Source organism: Schistocerca piceifrons, chromosome X (genome assembly GCF_021461385.2).
Source record: "Schistocerca piceifrons isolate TAMUIC-IGC-003096 chromosome X, iqSchPice1.1, whole genome shotgun sequence".
In the NCBI taxonomy this organism is placed as follows: Eukaryota; Metazoa; Arthropoda; class Insecta; order Orthoptera; family Acrididae; genus Schistocerca; species Schistocerca piceifrons.
In genome coordinates, this window is record NC_060149.1 from 536,447,330 (window position 1) to 536,464,877 (window position 17,548).

The 17,548-nt window shown below is 38.5% G+C and overlaps 1 protein-coding gene across 1 annotated transcript in view; it reads right to left on the reverse strand.

Moving 5' to 3' along the window:
- LOC124722506 (calcium-dependent secretion activator-like) overlaps nucleotides 1–17,548 on the reverse strand; it is a 798,081-nt gene that overhangs the window by 160,883 nt on the left and 619,650 nt on the right. Inside the window, exon 20 of the mRNA XM_047247660.1 lies at nucleotides 8,573–8,728. Coding sequence (XP_047103616.1) covers nucleotides 8,573–8,728 — 156 coding nt within the window. The remainder of the gene's footprint in view (nucleotides 1–8,572; nucleotides 8,729–17,548) is intronic.

Below are 17,548 nucleotides of genomic sequence, written 5' to 3' on the forward strand. Positions count from 1 at the left end.
TAGCATTCTGAGTTCTCCCTGATCCCTGCCTCCCCTGTAGAGAGCACCTAGCTCTCTACCATTGACACACCTTTCACAGTCAGGTGTGTGGGTAGCAATAGATCCTGTACTTGCAGCAGAGGAGACAGGATCTACAGGACAGTGTAGTACTTCATACCTCTGGTACGCAACTCTCAGGAGCTGTCCCAACATGTCTGTTCATATAGACTTCTAATTGATTGACAGTGATCATGGTGATATCCAGCTGCTTGCAAACATCAACTAATGCATCCCATAACTGCAAACTGCGCTCACAGTGGTGCTGCATTGTGGCTGGTGCAATGTTTTACAAATCTTTAAACAAATGACTTTAAAATAAGCTTACTGATAATCTTTTAACATTGGCAGCTTTTAAGCCAAATGTATCGCTATTTCCCTCTATGAACTGAAGCAAATTATAACGCAAAATGAGATTTGTATGTAGGCAATAGAAAAGTTTGAGTTAAAATTAAATGATTTCCTGAACATTTGGTGGGGTTACAGGTGCTAACATACTCAGGAATAACATTAATTGTTAATGCATCCACAAAGTTAGTGATAATATATTTTAGCATGGTGTAAAACTAATTTCCATTGCATAGAGAACAAAAGCAGTATTGAAACAGATGCTGTGAAGAGGATGGTTAAGCCAATCAACAGATGCATTACTTTACCTTTATATGACACACACAGTATTCATTGTATTTTCATATCACGTTATCTACTACCACTGACACTGCAAATTTATTGCAAGTACTATATCAGAGATGTACTCTTGGCAAATTTCTGTTATTTATATCTTGAAAACAATTAACAGTTTTAATGTAACACTCAGAATGTTTCACAGTACATTTTCTGTTATGTTTTAGGCGTCATCTTCTTAGCAAAAGCACTGAGAGAATTACACAAATTACTTCTGTATAGTAATACATTTAAATTTTGCACAGTTTATGCGACACACTAAAATGAAAATTTGTTATAATAATGGATGTTAGGGAAACAAATCATTTGCTTTTTAGTTGAGGCATTGCTTTGGATACAGGTCCAAAACAAGACTCAAATTTAGGATTACTAGTTAGCAGTTTGCAGATTGTTATGCCAACATCAGCTAAAATCTGACTTATGCACACAAATACACAGTCTACAACAACCAAATATGTGGATATTAAGAAGTTAACACAATATTTTCACATGATGTTAGGCAATAATAATCATATCAAGTGCTTATAACGCATGTTGTTTCACAACCAATTAGTTTCACTGCTATGCAAAAATACATGTGTCAAATTGAAGCTCAGGGACTAACAGCCTAACGAGTTATGTCGACCAGTTGCTCCTGATTCAGAGAACTAGTTAATTAAAATTGATTGTTCAAAGGTTATTATACAATTAAGATCAAATTGCAAGATCACACCCATTTTTGTAGCATGTCATGTAACTAAAATCTGTTTTGATAATATTGTAGACAGAAATTTTGTAAACACATTGATGTTGTACTAATTCTCATATCTTGGATTTTGAGGGAAACATTCTAGACTGAAACTTTTGTTAAATAGTTTATTAACAGAAGCTCTTTTGGGTGCTAAGTAAAGTTAGTTGCAAACAAGACATTAGTTTAAAATCAAGTGTTGAATTTATACCAAACACACAAAGAGACAGAAAAGGTAGTGACCCAATAAAAACAGCTTTAAAAGGAATACACCCAAATTCAGAGACATTAAAAGATAAGGAAAATTTTCCTTCTCAAAAGAACAAGAGGCTGTTAAAAGTTATATTTCAGTTGTATCTTAGTTTTTTTTCCATGCACCATGCTTGAATAATTTGTTGAAAAACAATGTTCTACAGTCATGGACTGAGGAATGTGAAAATGATTTTAATGACTTAAAAAAGCAGTTAATGGACAGTAATGTTCAGAAGCACCCAAATTTTGCTTCAGCTTTCAGTATGTCAAAAGAGGAAGTTGTTTCGGTCTGGGGTGGTAGAGTTTCATTGGTTGAAAGAGAATGTACCATATAAAACCATAATATTTGCTAGGAGATCCTTATATACCCATGACAAGCATTATTACATCTCTGAATTAAAAGCACCAGCTATTATTTCTGGATCTGAAAAAATAAAGTATAATGTTTTGTAACATAAGACTACTGTTTTCACAAACCATTTAGCCTACAGAAGCATCATGCAAAATGATCCATGAAACTTGAAATTAACTACTAACTAACAAAAACAATAATGTTTGACAAGTTCCTTGGTACATTAGGTGGTGAGAGATGGGAACATGTAATGCACCCAGGAACACTGTTTAACATCATTTCATTGATTCAGGCATTATGGTGTGTGGAAGCAAAATGTTGCATGGGTGCACTGGCTTCCAAACCTTTCAGCATGGTACATTCACCAATCAGCATTATTGTGATCTGTGCTCCTTCCCCATGTGTGTCTTTTCAGGGATGCATTCAGCCCTGACATCATTTTTATGGATGACAGTGCATGGCCACATAACAGTGCAGCTGTAGGAGCTCTTGGAACCAGAGGACATTATGCAGGTAGACTGGTGTGCCTGTTCCCCTGACTTAAATCCCAGATACATACTGCAGCACATTTATATGTACCAATGACCATCCAGGGTTTATCAATGATGCTGGTGAAAGAATGGAAAGCCCTACTACAAGAACTGCTTACCAACCTTGTGGCTAACAAGTGATCACATTGCAGAGCATGTACTACTGTCTCTGGTCATCACACAACCTATTAACAACCATGACCCACCTTTTGAACTGTCAACGGGACCATCATAAATTGTAGTCACTTCAGTGTAATTACTGTCTTTGAATAAATTATCTTTTCTGTGGATATCATTGTGTTTTTCCTCCAATTACCTTCTGTACTATACTGTATCAGTTCTTTCTATTTCTACTGCAAGTTTAATCAAGCTGTGTTACTTGTTAGTGACACATCATTTGAAAGTTACTATTGACCTTAGGTTGTGCACACCAGTGTATAACTGTATGTCATTGTAAACTCAGAATTAAAAACTAGATCCCACATAATGTTTAAATTCAAATGTGTTAACTGTATGGTGACCAACAGTTACATTGTGATTCATCCACTACCAACTTCTGTTTCCCTGTAAGTGTACCACAATACAGTAAGTAAAAGCATTTAACACTAGTTACTGACTTTCCCTAAATGTTTATGTAGATCATATAAATAGTCCAATATTTATTTTATCTTCGTTAGTTTTCTTTGAATGACCACTTATACTTAAAACTGCCGAGTGGTCACTTTGACCACATTACATGTATATTTGAAACAGATTACTTAAAGATTGTTGTGCGTCACTCCCCGGATTTATTCTTAGCACTCGTCAACAATGTACTAAATATGTTGGTTGCTGAAGTTTATTCGCACTGTTTGAATTTAAAAGCTCAACAATGCAATATTTCATTTATTGTTTGCCATTGGGTTTTGCATAAACAAGACTGATTATTTGAGTACTGGTCTCAGAGCAGTAGACTTGGCTCAGATGTCACAGCGATACAAACCACGGCCACAGCCACTTTCAGATGAAGAAATTGTCAGACTTTTGTATGAATCAGATGCTGAAAATGATCCTGAAGTTGAGGACCTTGTGGAAGATTCTACAGATGGAGATTACCAACCTGTCGCTAATGTAGAGAGTGACAGCTCTGAGACTGAAGATGAAGGTAATTTACATTCACTTATATTGTTGTTATTATTATTATTATTATTATTGTTATTATTGTTACTACATGAATAATGATCACTATTATAATAGAGCTGACACATCTACTGCTACTTCTGTTACTGCTATTTTATTGTGTGGTATGTCATTTTTATAATGAGTTGTAGCTTTCTAATTGTCTCTTTCCTCACGCAGTTGCTGAACCAGGACCAAGCAGTAATATAAACAATGCTAGAGAAGGACCTACCCTGGGTAACAAAAGAACTGCACCTCCTGTAAGTGGACCAATACAGAATCGATGTAGAAGAGGAAAATGAAGTAAGGGTTCACTTCCAGAACCTGGCTCAAAACTCCTGGGGAAGGACAGGATCACGGAGTGGACTGTAGCAGACTGTGGGCGAACAACTTTTCCCCAGCAGAACCAGGTGTCCGTATTTGCAATATATGCCGAATAAGCCTGATAAATTCAGAATCAAATTCTGGCTTCTAGCAGATGTAGAAACAAAATATCTTTGTAATGGGTTGGCTTATGTAGGAAAGAGCGAACAGAGGGCACCTATTGGGAAACTTCCAGAACAAGTAGTAATGAAGTTGGTAGCTCCATATTGCAATAGGGGGTGAAATGTGGCTACTGATAATTTTTTCACTACGGTCACACTTGGGGAGAGACTGGAAGAAGAGAAAACTAGTCTTGTCAGCACTATCAACTGTGCAAGAAAAGAAATTCCGAACACTATAAAAAAAATGAAAACTCCTCTTTATACGTCTGTTTTCTTGAAAAGGGAAGGTGGTACTCTGACTGTTTACCAAGGGAAAAAGAACAAAAATGTTCTTCTCTATAGCACCATGCACACAGATGTTGAAATACAAAATAATTCGAAACACCTTCTCGAAACAGTGAGCTTCTACAACAGCACAAAATTTGCTGTAGATGTCTTGGACCAGATGATGAGGAAATATTCTGTCCACTCTGCTACTCGTCGAGGGTCTGTACATGTATTTCACAATATCTTTGATTTAGCAGCCACCAACGCATGCATCATTTTCAAGCTAGTGACAGGGATCAAAATAAGGAGGAGGAATTTCATCCTAAATATAGCAGAAGAATTACACAGAGCCTATATGGAAACCAGAAATCAGGAAAGGATGCCAAGGGATGGAAAAGAAAAAGAAGAAAAGGGAAGAAAGAGAAGAGGTGGAAATTCCTGCGAAAGTAAAAAAACTAAGAAAACTAAGCCAAATGAGGAAATGCAGAAAAAAGACAAATGAAGTGTGCAGTAAATGCAAGAGATATGTTTGAGGGCCGTGTACATATAAAGTAATAAAGACAGTAGTTCGTAATGCTTGTAAGTGGGATTAGGTACTATACATGGTCATATTTTATGATTGGTCTTTCTCTTAACATATTCATGGGTACTTAGTTTCTCCAGCAAGATTAATTTCTATTAATTTTAAAACTACTGCAATACAATTAGTATGGTTGCAGATAAATATTGTGAACTATGTTCTTTAATATTAGTAATATTATGTTACCATTGTTGTTGTAAAATACAATGATACTGTTACTAAACATAATTAAAGTGATACACTGTTACCAAGGTCATTAATATTTACATTAAACAGCACAGCATGTACTTACAAAGAAAGTGGTCACTTTGACCACATCGGTGATTCTAAGTATAGTACTTGTTCCGGCAGTTCTAGTGTTAAGTTGTTATAATATATTTAACACATAGTACAAGCTATGGACACTAAATAAAACATGTATTACCTACAATCATATAGAAATATTTTGTCAAATTTTCGAGATTTGGTTTCTTGTAGACTAATATGTTTAGGGACACTGCACTGATTACTGAATTGTTTTGTAACTATTATGGTCTGTGGATGTTCATCTTCACAAATCTCCTTCCTATGACTATTTTATAGTATAAACAGTTATTAAATAAATGGTCACATATCTACATCTACATCCATACTCCGCAAGCCACCTGATGGTGTGTGGCGGAGGGTACCCTGAGTACCTCTATCGGTTCTCCCTTCTATTCCAGTCTCGTATTGTTCGTGGATAGAAGGATTGTCGGTATGCTTCTGTGTGGGCTCTAATCTCTCTGATTTTATCCTAATGGTCTCTTCGCGAGATATATGTAGGAGGGAGCAATATACTGCTTGATTCTTCGGTGAAGTTACGTTCTCGAAACTTCAACAAGAGCCTGTACCAAGCTACTGAGCGCCTCTCCTGCAGAGTCTTCCACTGGTGTTTATCTATCATCTCCGTAATGCTTTCACGATTACTAAATGATCCTGTAATGAAGCGCTCTGCTCTCCGTTGGATCTTCTCTATCTCTTCTATCAACCCTATCTGGTACGGATCCCACACTGCTGAGCAGTATTCAAGCAGTGGGCGAACAAGCATACTGTAACCTACTTCCTTTGTTTTCGGATTGCATCTCCTTAGGATTCTTCCAATGAATCTCAGTTTGGCATCTGCTTTACCGACGATCAACTTTATATGATCATTCCATTTTAAATCACTCCTAATGCGTACTCCCAGATAATTTATGGAATTAACTGCTTCCTGTTGCTGAGCAGCTATTTTGTAGCTAAATGATAAGGGATCTATCTTTCTAGTAATAAAATTGAGATAGTGTTGAGGAGGCAGAGAATGTCTCTCTTTCAGTTAATAAAAAGTGTTAATGTCAACAGGTAATTTGTGAGTCTTTAAGGAGATTGATGCAAAAAACATACAACAACATCAGCTATAACTTAGTCAAAGGTCATCCCAAGAACCAAAGAAAAATCTGGTCCTATATAAAATTGGTAAGCAGATCGAAGGCTTCTATCCAGCTATCCAGTCACTTGTTAACCAGTATGGTGTGGTGGCAATAAAAGGCAGCAAAAGGAAAGCTAAGATTTAAAATTTTGTATTTAAGAATTCATTCACACAGGAGTATTTTACAAACATGCTGTTGTTATACCACCACACAGACTCTCATATGGAGGACATAGTAGTAGGCATCCCTGGAATAGAGATGCAACAGAATGTGCTAAAAACAAATAAGTCATCCAGTCTGGATTGAATACCAGTTTGGTTACAGAGCTGCAGAATTAGCCCCTTACTTAGCTCGCATTTATCGTGAACCTCTCACCCAGGGCAGAATTGCAAAAAAATGGTTCAAATGGCTCTGAGCACTATGGGACTTAACATCTGAGGTCATCAGTCCCCTATAACTTAGAACTACTTAAACCTAACTAACCTAAGGACATCACACACATCCATGCCTGAGGCAAGATTCGAACCTGCGACCGTAGCGCTCGTGCGGTTCCAGACTGCAGCGCCTAGAACCACTCGGCCACCATGGCCGGCTACAGAATTGCAGTCAACAGGAAAAAAGTTCAGGTGACTCCCATTTATATGAAGGTAAAAGAATGGGCCTATATAATTATAAAATTCTTGAACAAATTCAGAGAGTGAATGTGATAAATTTCCTTGAGACTGAAAGCTTCTGTCCAGAAATCAGTATCAATTTAAAAAGTGTCACTCTTGTAAAACTCAACTTGTACCACTGCTATTCATTTCCGTTCCTGTTCCACTTGCAAATAGAGCAAGGGAAAAACAACTATCTATGTGCCTCGGTATGAGCACTAATTTCTCTTATATTATCTATGCGGTCCTTGCACAAAATGTACATCGGTGGCTGTAAAATCTTTCTGCAGTAGCTTCAAATGATGAGTATCTAAATTTTCTCAGCAGTATTTTGTGAAAAAGAACATCTTCTTCCCACCAGATATTCCTATTTTATTTCATAAAGCATCCGCATAATACATGTTGATTGAAGCTACTGATAACAAAACTAGCAGCCTGCCTCTGAATTACTTTGAGTCTCCACTGGACCCACAGATGCCTACATGAATGATACCCAGAGCATAATGCAACCACCACCAGCTTGTCTGTGTCCCACAGTACAGGTGTCAAGGAGCTGTTCGCCTGGAAGACAACAAATTCATTCCCTGCGATTGGCATGATCAAGAAGGTAATGGGATTCATCAAACCATGCTACACTCTGCCACTGTGCCAATGTCCAGAGTCAATAATTACATGTTCTTCTCAGTTAAAATTGCTGATGTTGTGCTATTAACATTGGCACATGTATGGGTCATTGGCTGTGAAGGCCCGTTAGTATGAATGTTCACTGTACTATGTGTTCAGACACAGTTCTGCTCTACCCAGTATTATAATCTGTTGTTAGTTTCACACAGTTCACCACCTGTCCTGTTTTATTAGTCTGCCCAGCCTACGAAGTCCAACATCTGTAGTGAAGGGCGATGACTGAACCTCATGATGTCTGGATGTGGTTACACCTTGGTTTCTCCACATGTTGAAGGCACTCACCAAAGCACTCCTTGAACACCTCACAAGTCATGGATTTTCTGAAATGCTCATGCCAATCCTCTGGGCAATAACAATCTGACCTCAGGCAAACTCAGACAGGTTGCACACTTTCCCCATACTGCACATGGACAGTGCACTCAATGATACTACTTACACCATGCACATGTCTGCCTATGAGTCATTCCTCACTCATGTCCAGCTGTTTTTAACCGTCATACCTAACACTGTTCTTACAACACAACATTTTCAGTAACACCATCATCTCTAAGCTTCTACCATCTTTAACACTGGAATCACAGTATTCTTCTTGATGTCTGATGGCAATTGAATCTGTAATTTTCTTAATGTATTTAATGCAATTAGAATCACCAAATGAAAAAAAACATGCATTACATTCTTACAAGTTTATTTAGTCTGACATAACTAGAAAACAAATTAAGTAACTTATTCCTTACCTTTGGATACATGATTCTATCATATCACATGCCATAAGCTTCAACCTTTGTTCTAAATGTTGTCTGAACTCTGTATCAGGCCAGTGGAGATCTCTTATAAAAGATTGAAGGGCATCTAGTTTCCAAAACAAATCTTCTGAAGTAGCACATCCATTCCTGGAAAGAACAACAGCCCTTACACTTTATTCTACCACCAAGAGAAAAATTAATAATAACAACCACATAAACTACAGACTGTTAAAAAAGTGTTCCATATTTTTGAGGGTTGTAGTATTTACCAAAACAAGAAAAAATATCCAGTGGACATGGGCTCAAAAATACTTGCCTCAAGAGCTATGAGCATTTGTTCATCTTCATTACTGTAAAGTTCATTGTTATTACAAATTATCCATAGAATGAACTAATTAAATAAGTAAACAATGTATAATACATTATTCTGTTACTGTGAAACTGCAGTGCTTCTGCATATGTTTCAGCACACACAACATAAGCTTGATGATTGAATCCACTTTTCAGACAATAACAGAAGACCATGTCTGCTGTTTTCCATGTGTAATAATAGGCTTCCATATGCTGGTAAGTACAAAGCTGAAACAATAATCTAAAAGCATTTCACAAATTTACATAACATAAAGTAGTTCCATCAAAATGAATGTATGTTCACAGTAACAATCATAACAGATGTTCACTGCATGCTGTATCTATGTGCAAATAACAGAGAAATGTGTCCTCATTCATTTACTGCAAGTTGTAGGTTGTTTGAAATAGCAAAGAGCTTGCAGCAGAACAGATGTGTTTCACAGCAGAGAAGATGAACAAATTCTCATAGCTCTTAAGGAAGGGTTCACATTTACTAGACATTTTTGTCTTATTAGGTCCATACTACCATCTATCATAGTATGTAATACTTTTTTCAATATCTTGTATTTCAGGTGGAGTTATGTAATTACAAAATAACGGAAAATCTTTGATGGAAGAACAATATGAATTAACACAGGTTACTACTCACTACATAAAGGAGGCACTTGGCAGTGGACAGGCACACTTAAAAGGGAATCTTAGATGTTTCTCAGACATTTGATAAATCCATTATCTGACAATGAAACTTACACACAAACATTCGTACAGGAGGGGAGGGGAGGGGGGGGGAGGGGAGTGGAGGGGGAGGGGAGGGGAGGGGACGGGACAGGAGGGGAGGGGACAGGAGGGGAGGGGAGGGGAGGGGAGGGGAGGGGAGGGGAGGGGAGGGGAGGGGAGGGGAGGGGAGGGGAGAGGAGAGGAGAGGAGAGGAGAGGAGAGGAGAGGAGAGGAGAGGAGAGGAGAGGAGAGGAGAGGAGAGGAGAGGAGAGGAGAGGAGAGGAGAGGAGAGGAGAGGAGAGTGAATGGGAAGTGCTATGTAGGTGCAGTGGGGGAACAAAAGGCACAATTGAGGCTGGGATGTGAGTAGGACAGGCGATAAAAGCAGATGGAGGACAGGGACTAGCAAAGGTTAAGGCCACAACACAAGGTTTGTGGGAACAAAGGATATGTTGTAGGCAGACACTCCCCCCCCCCCCCCCCCCCCCCCCCCCATGCATTTCAGTAAAGCAAGTGTTGGTGGAAGGAATCAAAATGAGCACCTCCATGACAACTTCTTAAAACAATCTATTCCTGGAAAATCTAGAGAAATCTTTCCTTGTCACCCTGAATCCCTAACACCTCATCTGTTTCAGATTCATTGATGACATATATATATGACCTATACCAAGTGTGAGGACACCCTATCTACATTCATCCAGAACCTCAACATTTTCTCCCCCATTTGTTTCACCTTGTCCTACTCTGCCCAACAAGCCACCTTTCTCAATAAAGACACTGATGTCATGGATGAATAAATTGGTACCTTCATCCACATCAAACCCACAATCTATGGAAAAACCTCCATTTCAACATCTGTTACCTATTCTACACAAAGCAGTCCCATCCATACAGATTAGACACCCATGGTCATTACATCTGCAGTGATCAGCAGGCTCTCCCCAAATATGCTAAGAGTCTTGCTGAGAATTTTGCAGACCTACACTTAACAGCCAGAACATTATGACCACCATCTTACTATCAATATAAACCGATTCAGGCAATAGCAGCATCACCTGGCATGGAATGACCAATAGTCAGACACATGCATGGTGCATGTGTTATCAGACAGCATGCAGTCTGTGTGTAGAATTGGAAAGGCACACTCTCTATTTGATTTTGACAGAGGGCAGATTGTGATGGCCCAGAGCCTTGGCATGGGCATTTTGAAAGTTGCATAACTTGTTAGGTGTTTGAGGAGTGCTGTGGTGAGTGTCTTCAACATATGAAAAAACTGAGGTGAAACCACATCCAGATATTGTGGGACTGGGCAGCCACCCCTCATTACAGAAGATGAACGTTGTTGGCTGGGAAGACTGGTAAAACAGGACAGGCAATGAACTATGATGGAACCAACATCAGATCTTAATGCTGGGCAGAGTACAAGTGTGTCTGAACACACAGTACACTGAACACTCCTAATGCTGAGCCTCAGCAGCCAATTTGTCATGCATGTGCCAATGTTAAAACCACAACATCAGAAACTAAAACTGAAATGGGCATGTGACAATCAGCACTGGACATCAGCTCAAGGGCAGAGCATTGCATGGTCTGATAAATCCCAATATCTTACTCAAGCTGATGGGAGGCTATGAATCCATTGTTTTCCAGGGAAACAGCTCCTTGACATCTATACTGTGGAATGGAGACAAGCTGGTGGCAGCTCCATTATGCTCTAGAGAACATTAATGTGGGCATCCATGGGTCCCATGAAGCTTGTTCATAGCACAATAATGACCAAGGAGTATTGTACACTGGTTTTTGGTTTCAGACCACATACACCCCTTTATGAAGATCATGTGAGGGCAGTAGCATTTTTCAGCAAGGTAATCTACCATGTCACAAGGCCAGGGGTATGATGGAGTGGTTCAAAGAACACAGCACCAAGTTCCAGTTGATATGCTGGCCACCCAGCTTGCCAGATCTGAACCCAATGGAACACACCTGGGATGTGACTGAATGTGGCATCAGTGCTCATTGCCCCTCCCTTCAATTTACAGGAATAGGGGACTTGTGTGTGCAAATGTGTTGCCAACTCCATCCAGTGGCGTACCAGTGCCTCATTGCTTCCATGCCATGTTGCATCACCATTGTTATCCATGGCAAAGGTGGGCATACAAGCTATTAGCTGGGTGGTCATAATGTTCTGGCTTATCAAAGTAAATTACCCTCTCTGCCAGATCCAGAAACATGTCACCAATGCCACATCACTCAAGTCACCCACCATTCCCACCATAGCCACTGATGGGCCACAAAGGAGCATCCCCTACATGACCCAGTACCACCTATAACTGGAGAAACTGAATCATAGTCTCTACCAGCATTGCAACTACCTTTTGTTTTGCCAGGAAATAAGAAATATCATCCCCACTATCCTTCCTATCACCCAGAATTGTATTTGGTGGACCACCCAACCTACACAATACTCTTGTACTTCCCCATTCCACTCCTGCTCCTAGCCCCTCATGTTTCATGGCTCATACCAACCTTGTCACACTCAATTCCTAGACCATCAAAGCAGCCATGTAGTCTTACAACTAAAGTGCCATCTCTCCAACAGCACCTTTTCTGAATTTTGTATGTGAATATTGTTTTATTATGATACATATTTATTTAATATATGACTATGATACTGTGGGATTAACACAACATGGAAATTACACATAAAACAAAGAAGCTGCTACTTAGAAAGTAAGTTTTCTTAGCAATTTTCACCCTATACAACAGAAACCTACACATTACCAACTGTCCATGTTCTGAAATTTGTGAACATGGACACAAATTTACAAAATTTTATGAAGCACCATGTCAGTAGACTAATGAAAGTAATTATGCAAAATGTGAACATCAACTAATATCCAGACAGGTCTGTCATATAATCATGATGGTGTGTGGTGGAGGGTACCTATGCTCACCATTAGCCAGTATTTTCAATAAATGCTTAGAATGTGGGGTGTTTCCTAATACACTCAAGATATCTAAAGTCATCCCAGTTTATAAAAAGAGGAATAAAAGAACTGCCTGAAAGCTAAAGACCAATTTCAATTGTGCCTATATTGTCAAAAATATATGAGGCACTTAATGCACAACCAGCTAAATACCTACTTCGAAGATCATGGCTTACTTTGTAACTTTCAGTTTGGATTTTGCAAGGAAAAAAACACAACTGCTGCTGTTTTAGAAATCATTGATCGAACATTATCTGCTATTGAAAACAAAAATAAATTATCACTTGTATTATGTGACTTAAGCATGGCATTTGATTGCATTCCTGTTGATATCCTACTAAAGAAATTGGAATACTGTGGGTTGCAAGAGAACACTTTAGCCATTATCACTCCTTACTTGAACAACAGTCAGGAATATCCATTCTTCCTTCCTCGAGATAGATGCAGGTGTTCCACAAGGATCTACCCACGGACCCTTCTTTTTCATTGTTGCAATCAATGACGTGGCTCACAACATACCACATCCTGTCATACGTTACACAGATGATACTACATTGTTTACCTCCCATCAGAACATCTCTGAACTCAGTCAAATAACAAAAGAATCTCTTGATGTAGCTTTGGACTGGTTTACTTCTAATAAACTCTTATGTAATACCGCTAAAACACAACAGCTCATACTAGGCATGACAAAGGATATATAAACTAAATCATTGAAACTTCTAGGTATTCACATTGAATCCAAACTTAATTGGCAAGAAGATATCAATTACGTCTGCGAAAAGATATCTCGGGTATCATACCTCTTTTAGAAACTAAGGGACATGGTAAGCATGGAATACCATCAGATGACATACTTTGGACTTTTCCAATTGCATATATCATATGGCCTTATCACATGGGGAAATTCTCCCCATGTTGATAACATTTTAAAAATACAAAAGAAATTTTTGCATTTAATTTGTAAGACAGATAATTTGGAACATTGTCGTCCATTCTTCACCAGGCTAAAGATACTTACTCTTGTGTGTGTGTGTGTGTGTGTGTGTGTCCATATATATATATATATATATATCTAAAAACATAGATGATGTGACTTACCGAACGAAAGTGCTGGCAGGTAGATAGACTCACAAACAAACACAAACATACACACAAAATTCTAGCTTTCGCAACAAACGGTTGCTTCATCAGGAAAGAGGGAAGGAGAAGGAAAGACGAAAGGAAGTGGGTTTTAAGGGAGAGGGTAAGGAGTCATTCCAATCCCGGGAGCGGAAAGACTTACCTTAGGGGGAAAAAAGGACGGGTATACACTTGCACACACACACATATCCATCCATGTATGTATATGTGTGGATGGATATGTGTGTGTGTGCGAGTGTATACCTGTCCTTTTTCCCCCCTAAGGTAAGTCTTTCCGTTCCCGGGATTGGAATGACTCCTTACCCTCTCCCTTAAAACCCACTTCCTTTCATCTTTCCCTCTCCTTCCCTCTTTCCTGACGAAGCAACCGTTTGTTGCGAAAGCTAGAATTTTGTGTGTATGTTTGTGTTTGTTTGTGTGTCTATCGACCTGCCAGCGCTTTCGTTCGGTAAGTCACATCATCTTTGTTTTTATATATATATATATATCACCCTTTTTATAATACTAAAGAATACTTTGATTTACCACACTATTATACTATCTTTTAAAAACTGTTACTTTTTATTGTATTATTATGTACTGCATAAACTTTGTAGAACTACTATTTAATGCTACACATTGTACTACTGTGCATTATATATACTTTATCTTGTATCAAATTGACGAAAACCATATCATTGTGAAACAATTTATGGTGAATAAAGATTTTTGATTCTTGATAGATCAATCAAATCTAAAGGCTGTAAATTCAACTAAATACATGTTGTGAGGAAGGCAACCAAAGACTGTGTTTTATTGGTAGGACACTTAGAAAATGTGACAGACCTACTAAGAAGACTGCCTACACTACTCTTGTAAATCCTCTTCTAGAATACTGCCTCACAGTGTGGGATCCTTACCAGATAGGATTGACGGAGTACATCGAAAAAATTCAAAGAAGGGCAGCATGTTTTGTATTATCGCAAAATAGGGGAGAGAGTGTCACTGAAATGATATAGAATTTTGGGTGGACATCATTAAAACAAAGGTGTTTTTTGATACGGAGAAACCTTCTCACGAAATTCCAATCACCAATTTTGTCCTCCGAATGCGAAAATATTTTGTAGATGTCGACCTACATAGGGAGAAAATATCACCATGATAAAATAAGGGAAATCAGAGCTCATATGGAAAGATATAGACGTTCGTTCTTTCCACATGGTGTACAAGATTGGAATAATAGAGAATTATGAAGGTGGTTCGATGAACCCTCTGCCAGGCACTATTCTTTTTGAATTCAAGCCACATCTGGTCTACACTTACACAGTTAATGCTGTGCTCAGCATTCTGCTGTGGGCAGGTCCTTAAAGTTCGTCACTACCTTAGTCAGTACTTACGAGATTAGGGGTACCGACACAGAAGTTACGTGATGAATTACGCAGCTGCTGAGCTCCAAGGACAACATACCACCACAACAAGGGTTAGAATATGATAGCACAGAAATGATCCAGTTATGCTCTGCCTTATAGTCTGTCATGGCACAAGTGCACATACTGAAGTAGCTGATTACAGAATGACACCACTACTCTTAACCTCACTTCCCTGTGCTCCACACTGAAGAGCTGGATGACTCTGTAGAGACTTCACACCTGAATAGGATTGGTTTTGCACAACATTAACTGAGTGATTAGTTTCATTTAATGCAGTTTATCTTTGTAGTGTTGCAGGTAGTTATTTGGTTCCATACATCATTTTTGTGTCAATGCATCTGCACATGTGCAATGTGATTTGTTTACTACAATACTGCAATTTTGCTCTATAATAAAGTGAATGTTCTTTTGAGTATTCTTTTCAAGTATCAATTCGCCCACAACTGCTACACCTCTTCCACCATAATACTTTTTACCTGAGTAGAAAAATACTGAAGCTTTTTTGTACTTCATTTTATATATCATCACTAATGTCAGTACTGGCACATCATATGTGTTCAGTCGTTGAGTGAGCCCCTGGAAACAAAACTGAATGTGAAAAATATAAATGTAAATGTTTAGAAAATCACTCTTCATTTCTTTCTCATATTAGATCAGTTTATACGCATTTGCAAAGTATTTTTACTGTATGAAAACTTTTTAAGTCATTTACATAGCATACATACTTACCAAAGCATTGCTCAGGCATTGACAAGGTTCAGTTTCTCTTCTTAACCCCTGTGAGTAAGCTCAAGGGTGTTTGTTCAGTAGGGAGGGGCAAGAGGAAATGTGGCTAGTAATAGGTGGATTTGCACTGGTGGTAAAACCAGCTCAAAAGCGAGTCAAGTTCAGAGGCAAATGCACAGATTGACACAAACTGAAAGGCTGTAGCCCACAACCAAAGCAGTTAACAGATGTGTTGTCATTGAAATGGAGTGATTTCCTTACAATCGCTTAACAATGTATTCATTTATTTATTCTGCTTTAGTGTTCATACAGGTATTCATCTGTTCTGGGAATTTGTTTTTCAAGGTGAGTGGACAGGGTTCAATATCTTTAAGAACCAAATACTTCAAGTTTAATGTTGGAAAATAATTGTAAAATAAAGAAGCTTGATAGGCCAATACCTTAGCTCATATTAAAACAAGTGCATACAAGCTGAAGTAAGATGTTTTGTAGGTCTTATAATGTAAATGTATACTGCATAAAAGAAATAGTGGGATTTGTTGCTGCATTTCTAAAAACAAACTATTTTGTTTCCATGCTTGCTGTTTGCTAAGGGTAAAGATACAAGCTGGATATGCACTGGTATGTCAGATCTAAGTCATCAAATGCAGAAGGTTGAAAAGCCTGAGGAAGCTGCTGTACATAAGAATGCTTATTTCAGTTTATCAGTCCATGGAAAAACAGAAATTAGGCAACAAATTAGTTCAGTTTTCAGACAGTATATAGAAAGACACAATGACAATGTAAGGGAAAATCACTGTGTTCATTCCAAAATAATTTAGTGCATTAAGCACTGTGGGAGTTTGAATTTGTCTTATGTGGACATGATGCATGCAGGTGTCCAAACAGTTGTAAGAAAAGAATATCATTTTTCATGTTATATGCTTTGTTATGCATAGCTACTTAACTAAATTCTTGTCCAAGCTACAAGTCAAAATAGATAAGTTACATTTCTCTTAAGTACTACAGGATTGTAGAGGTAACAATATTCTTCTCTCATTTACATCAAAGAGTGGCTGTTCTACAGGGTGTTTCAAAAATGACCGGTATATTTGAAACGGCAATACAAACTACACGAGCAGCAATAGAAATACACCGTTTGTTGCAATATGCTTGGGACAACAGTACATTTTCAGGCAGACAAACTTTCGAAATTACAGTAGTTACAATTGTCAACAACAGATGGCGCTGCGGTCTGGGAAACTTTATAGTACGATATTTTCCACATATCCACCATGCGTAGCAATAATATGGCGCAATCTCTGAATGAAATTACCCAAAACCTTTGACAACGTGTCAGGCGGAATGGCTTCACATGCAGATGAGATGTACTGCTTCAGCTGTTCAATTGTTTCTGGATTCTGGCGGTACACCTGGTCTTTCAAGTGTCCCCACAGAAAGAAGTCACAGGGGTTCATGTCTGGCGAATAGGGAGGCCAATCCACGCCGCCTCCTGTATGTTTCGGATAGCCCAAAGCAATCACACGATCATCGAAATATTCATTCAGGAAATTAAAGACGTCGGCCGTGCGATGTGGCTGGGCACCATCTTGCATAAACCACGAGGTGTTCGCAGTGTCGTCTAAGGCAGTTTG